This window comes from Diadema antillarum, unplaced genomic scaffold (assembly GCF_040938485.1).
Source record: "Diadema antillarum isolate AM-2024a unplaced genomic scaffold, OU_Dant_1.0 seq00003226_RagTag, whole genome shotgun sequence".
NCBI classification, from domain to species: domain Eukaryota; kingdom Metazoa; phylum Echinodermata; class Echinoidea; order Diadematoida; family Diadematidae; genus Diadema; species Diadema antillarum.
Genome location: NW_027273811.1, coordinates 12,904 through 19,296, shown reverse-complemented (window position 1 = coordinate 19,296; position 6,393 = coordinate 12,904). Strand labels below are relative to the sequence as shown.

The window sequence follows — 6,393 nt, the reverse complement described above, 5'->3', positions numbered from 1 at the left end:
TATATGTTGATAAGGTAGTCCACGTGTTGGCAAGATAAAAAGATAAGTAACAAAACTGCAACAAAGTTCATGCTGTACACGTATTAACCAACGATTTATTTCTTCACACAAATTTTCGAGCGTCTCGCCGCCCTTTCTCAAGTGTTGATACTGAGAGAACAATAACAAAATTAAGCCATAATAGCCGGGTTCACACGTACAAAATAGCGGGATGACGATCGCGATGCACATCCCGAATTTTTTTGCGAGCGTCCACACGTACCAAATTAGCGGGATAGCGATCGCGATCGGTATCCCGCTAATTTGGCGAGCGTCCACACGTACCGAATTATCCCGCTAATTGCCGATAGAGATAACAGCAAAGCCTGCAAACTGGGTCACACAGCGCCCTTCTCTATCACCGCCTGCGCGCACTTACCTTTGTCCATTGTCTTTTACGCGTCAGTTGTATGGTTCGCGCGCTGTTGTTGTTGTGCTCCAAAGAGGTGAAGGAGCTGTTCGCAGAGGCTTGCGCCTCGCCGTTGTGATCAGTGCCACATCTGGATCCCTACCGAGGTGACAGACGTGTGCGATGCCAGATCATACGTAGTCACTACTCCCAATAGCAACAAGCTCAGGAGGAACAGGGTGCACTTGAGAGACGTGCCGCAAATGTCTCTGTCAACCTCAAGTATGCCACACGACGACCCTGCACAAAGTGAGGGTGATGCCCCGCTAGAGGGAGTGAGAGATAAGGTACAACATCGCCAGGCTTTTTGGCACTGATGGTTCCTACATCACTCGTTCCGGACGTGTCAGCAAAAAGCCTTCTCGATGTCAATATTAGCAAGCACTTGCTGTGACCAAAATAATAACACTTTGATTATGAATAATTTATAAGAGTTGTATACTTTCAAAATTCCAGGGAAACTATTAACAATTCCACAAGCTTGTTTGATTGGAATTTCTAGATGTGCAAGAATTTCATTCATTCATGTCTGTATGTATCATCAGTTTATCTACAAACCTGAATTAGGCATAGCACTGTATGCTACAGAACATGAAGTTGTAATCTCCCATCACATTACAATGTATATACCAGTATGTATAGTTATTTTATTTCGTGAGTTTACGCAAGAACTCACAGTGAGAGCCCGCTCAACGCGCGCGCAGTCATATCGCTTCTTCGCACGTTTTGCACGAGGGGCTAAGTTCCCTCATCGCAGTCTAAATCAAGTTTTATTCGTCCTTTTAACTGTGCATCGTCGCAATATCTTATCATATTGTGGATTGTTATTATTTATAGCTCAGTTAGAGCTGACTTTGCTTCGGAAGTGGATTTTTATTCACGAGATATCGCGGGATGGAAATTCCGCTTTCCGCTCCCCCACAGCATACAGCTAAGCCTGTCGTGGGTGGCACCACTAGTACGAGCGCCCTGCATACAGCTAAGTCTGTCGTGGCGATGGTGACTACAGCCGTGCATCATGAACCCAAGTGTTCGCCGGCTAGTATTAAGGCTCCAACAAAGAAAGAAGGGAATGGGAAAACCCTTAAAAAACCCACCAAACCAGGCCTGAGTAAGAAGGCAGCTCCCCCTAAAGAGAAGACGGACGCGGAGGTGCTTTCCCGCCTTTCTAAACTCGAATCCATGTTTGAAAAGGTCATGGAAATACTGCCGTCTCAGCCTACTCGTATCCAACAACAGCAACTACGTGCCGGCCATGTTGGCACGGCTTGTACCGCAGAAAACCACGGTGGTGTGCCGTTTGGGGGCATGGATGTGTGTGCTACAGACGATAGTACGCAAGCACGCGGTACGCTGCACGACGACCACGGCGGCAGCAGCTACAGTGGGGATGAATGCGATTTCCCTGCGGCGGCAGCGGGTTACGCACCCGCAGAGCTCACGGGGCGGCCAGTACAAGTGCCATCCTTTGCTGCAAAATTTGCGGTCTCCGCCTGTGTGGGCGACCCTATCAATGACGAATTGGCAAATTCTACAAATTATCTCATCTCCCATTGTCTGGAGGAAAAATCTATGGAAGAGTCAGCGGCAAACTACCCAGCACCGAGCAATTGCCCCAACTTACTAGTCCCTAAAGTCAATCCAGTGATTTGGGATAATGTGACACAGACTACGCGCAGCAGAGACGTTAAGCTACAGAGAGTACAGAAATCTCTTACCCGCGGGCTGTGTGCGTTCCTACAAACTCTTCCTACTGACTTGAACGAGGCGCAACAGGACGCACTCGCTTTACTCTGTAATGCCAATTACGAGATGAATTGCCTGAGAAAGGAGCTGATCAAGCCCGATATGAACGCTGCTTACGCACATCTGTGCAAGCCTACTACGCCCGTGACCGCGTTTCTATTCGGTGATGACTTGGGACAACGTGTAAAAGATCTCAAGGACGAGAATAGGGCTGCCTTTAGTGTGGTTAAAGGCCAGGCTTAGAGATCTACTCATCAGCCGTACCACCCATACAAGCGCACGGCCAGCGGTGGATTCAGCCGGAAGCAATATCGGAACGCAGGCTGGCTCGCAGCTGGCGATACATCCAGGCCTTTTTTAGGCCAGCAGCAGCGGGGATACAGACATTCAGCCCCGCACACGCAGACTCGCCCAACTCCAGCTCATGCGCACAACCGGGGGCAGAGCTACTCGACAGCAACCCCAGCCAAGCCAAACACTGTGTCACGGAGAAAGTAACTGCACTACCCAAGGAGGTAAGTTGCAGGCCTAGCTCTTGTTGTGGAAATACACAATCTACTCACACTGTACAGTCAGTTTTTGACATTGAACATGTAGATGTTCCATTAGACCTGCCCGTTGGGGGTCGATTGAGGCATTTTAGCAAACAGTGGAATCATATTACCACTGATCCTTTCATACTTGATGCAATTAGCGGTTACAAACTTGAATTTCAAGAGGCGTATAGCCCACCTCATAGAGGTAAACCGCCTTACCACTACAGAGTGGGTAATGCTGAGGAGAGCAAGATTGACATTGAAATTCGAAAACTGGCCGAGAAAGGCGTAATCGAAGAATGCCAGCATGTGGCTGGAGAATTTGTGTCCAATATCTTTACACGCCCAAAGAAAAATGGGGACATACGCCTAATTTTAGATTTATCGGACCTCAATGACAGTCTGAATGTACAGCATTTCAAAATGGATAACATCCATACGGCTACAACCCTAATTTCCCCTGGTTGTTACCTTGCCTCAATCGACCTTCGAGATGCCTACTACTCTGTCCCTGTTTACCCCTCATATCGCAAGTATTTGAGATTTGTCTGGCACGAGAAATGTTGGCAATTTAAGGTACTCCCCAATGGCCTTAGTACAGCGCCTAGGCTCTTCACAAAGCTTATGAAGCCGGTGTTCGCAAAGCTGCGACAGGCAGGCCACCTGGTTGTGGGGTATTTAGATGACACTCTCATAATCAGTGAAACTGAATCACAAGCACTAGAAGCGGTGCAAGCAACCACAAAACTGCTCTCTGACCTTGGTTTTGTCATTCATTCAGAGAAATCTATCCTAGAGCCTCAGCAACGGCTCCAATTTTTGGGGTTTATCTTGGATTCGGAAAGCATGACTATAACGCTCCCGCATGAGAAATGTCAAAATATCAGGGCAGTATGTGCGGAATTGCTAGGGAAACAAAACCCTACTATCAGGCAGGTGGCGCAGGTCATTGGGAAACTGATTGCTACTTTCCCTGCTATTCAATATGGCCCCCTCTTCTATCGTAACCTAGAAAGAGACAAAATTCTTGCACTAAAATCAAGCAAAGGGCATTTTGATAGACCTATGAATTTGTCTGAAGCTTCTAAACAGGAGTTAATGTGGTGGTTCAATAACATTCACTGCCAGTCGGCACCAATTAGTCGAGATCGGCCAGCTTTAGAGCTACGTACTGACGCCAGTGGGCAAGGATGGGGTGCCACTGATTTAAGCAGTGAAACTGGCGGTAGATGGGATGATCAGGAGATAGTGCATGCTCAAAACAATGAAATCAACTATCTTGAAATCTTAGCTGCAGGGCTTGGTTTGAAGTCATTTTGCGGCCACCTGCATGATACACATGTGCTCATTAGAACTGACAACACAACAGCTGTAGCCTACCTGAACAATATGGGAGGCATTAAATCTCGAGCCTGCGACAGGGCAGCACGAGACATTTGGGTTTGGTGTAAGGAAAGGAATATCTGGATCACAGCAGCCTATTTACCAGGTCGTGACAATACAGAAGCAGACAGGAGATCTCGTCATTTTAATGACGGAACAGAATGGATGCTGAATAAGAAAGTTTTTACTGATATCACTAAGAAATGTGGTACTCCCCAAATTGATCTTTTCGCGTCCAGACTCAATAAGCAGCTGCCTGCGTACGTTACGTGGCTGCCTGACCCAGATGCGGTTTCTGTGGATGCATTCACTCTGAATTGGGGTGATCTGTATTTCTACGCATTCCCTCCTTTCTGCCTCATCCCCAAATGTCTCCAAAAAATAGAAAACGACAAGGCACATGGTCTCTTGATTGTCCCAAACTGGCCTACGCAAGCGTGGTTTCCTCGCATGAGGAGAATGCTTAAAGATGAACCACTCTTAATTCCTAGACACAGGAATTTGATTACGCAACCAGTATCTATGGGGAACCGCACCCTTTACACGCTTGCCTTGATCTGTTATGTTGCAGGTTTTGAAGCTGCCGTTCGAGAACTCTGGCATGAGCAGCAGAACGGTGGACATCTTGGCAGCATCTTGGAGGGCATCAACCCAAAGACAGTATTGTACATATATAAGGAAATGGAGAAAGTTTTGTACACTTAAGAAGGAAAGTCACCTTCATGCCAAGATTAATTTTGTTTTGGAGTTTTTTACACACATGTTTTATGAAGAGAACTTGAGCTATTCAGCTATTAACTCAGCACGGAGTGCACTTGCTACCTTTCTAGTGTTAGAGGATGAACAATTTACTGTCGGCACTCATCCGCTTCTCTCTCGTTTTATGAGAGGTGTGTTCCAGCTCAGGCCCCCAAGGCCGCGGTATTCGGAAATTTGGGACGTGAATATTGTTTTTAGATATTTGAGAAGTCTAGCTCCCGCTAACTCGCTTAGCTTGAAGCAATTAACGATGAAGCTGTGCATGTTACTGGCCTTGATATCCACCCAGAGGGTACAGACTTTGCATTGCCTGAATCTAGACAGCATGATTCTCAAACAATCTATGGTGTCATTCAAAGTTAATGAACATCTTAAGCAGTCTAGACCTGGGAATTTTGGATTGGACGTACTTTTGAAAGCGTACCCCCCAGACAGACGTTTGTGTGTAGTTACATACATTAAGGCCTTCCTTCGGAGAACCAAAGAGATCCGAGGAGAGGAAAGTCATCTCTTCATTAGTTTTCGCAAGCCTTTCAAGAGAGTAACGGCACAGACAATTTCTCGATGGATCAAAGAAATCATGACTGGCGCTGGCATTGACACCACAATGTTCAGTGCACATTCAACCCGAGCAGCATCTAGCTCAGCAGCAAACAGGGCGGATGCACCTATTCCTCTGATCCTCGCAAAAGCAGGCTGGTCAAAAGAACGAACATTCCGTAAATTCTACGACAAACCTCTACAAGAAGAGGGACAGTGCCTGTCACAGCTCATTGTGAGGGAATAATGGCCTCAGACCAAGGTAATTTGAGCTTACATTTTGCTTGCCATTGTGCATGCTTGAGTTTGTTCAGTTGGAACAAATGTGACTTCTGTGCTACAAAATCTCACTGTGAGTTCTTGCGTAAACTCACGAAATAAAATAGAAAGATTAAACGAGAACTTACCTGTTTGAAGTTTGATCTTTATTTTATGAGGGAGTTGGAGAAAGAATTCACAGTCCCTCCTCTCCCTTCCCATGGCATGAATACTATTACAAAATGTATAGATCAACTTCAAGTAAGTTCTCAATCTTTCCACTCTGACAGAAGTCACATCTTGTTGCTACGAAGTATGACTGCGCGCGCGTTGAGCGGGCTCTCACTGTGAATTCTTTCTCCAACTCCCTCATAAAATAAAGATCAAACTTCAAACAGGTAAGTTCTCGTTTAATCTTTCTATTCTTTTTTGTTAAGACAAGGGAGATGTTGTGGTATAGGCCCAATGGGCACGAACTACATTTGTTAAGCGCGCACGTATACTATATATTTTCACTATGTGATGTGTCATAATTCGACACACTGGTTCCGGCGATCAAAGAATAAAAGACTTCACCTCAATAAACTTGCTAAATAGGGAAGTGGATTTCTTATGCCCTGGAAATAGCTGGCTTTGGTGTTTTGGGTATCTCCGTTGTGTTCTACTTCATTTGCAAAAAAAAAAAAAAAAATGCTCATGTGGGGCAATTCTGAGCTACTGTCT

The 6,393-nt window shown here is 45.9% G+C and overlaps 1 protein-coding gene across 1 annotated transcript; it reads left to right on the top strand.

Moving 5' to 3' along the window:
• Nucleotides 1-2,599: 2,599 nt before the first annotated feature.
• LOC139715293 (uncharacterized) lies at nucleotides 2,600-6,063 on the top strand. The gene is made up of 2 exons (XM_071626870.1): nucleotides 2,600-2,709; nucleotides 4,685-6,063. The coding sequence occupies exon 2, from the start codon at nucleotides 4,715-4,717 to the stop codon at nucleotides 5,657-5,659; it is 945 nt and encodes a 314-aa protein (XP_071482971.1). The 5' UTR covers nucleotides 2,600-2,709; nucleotides 4,685-4,714; the 3' UTR covers nucleotides 5,660-6,063.
• Nucleotides 6,064-6,393: the final 330 nt, after the last annotated feature.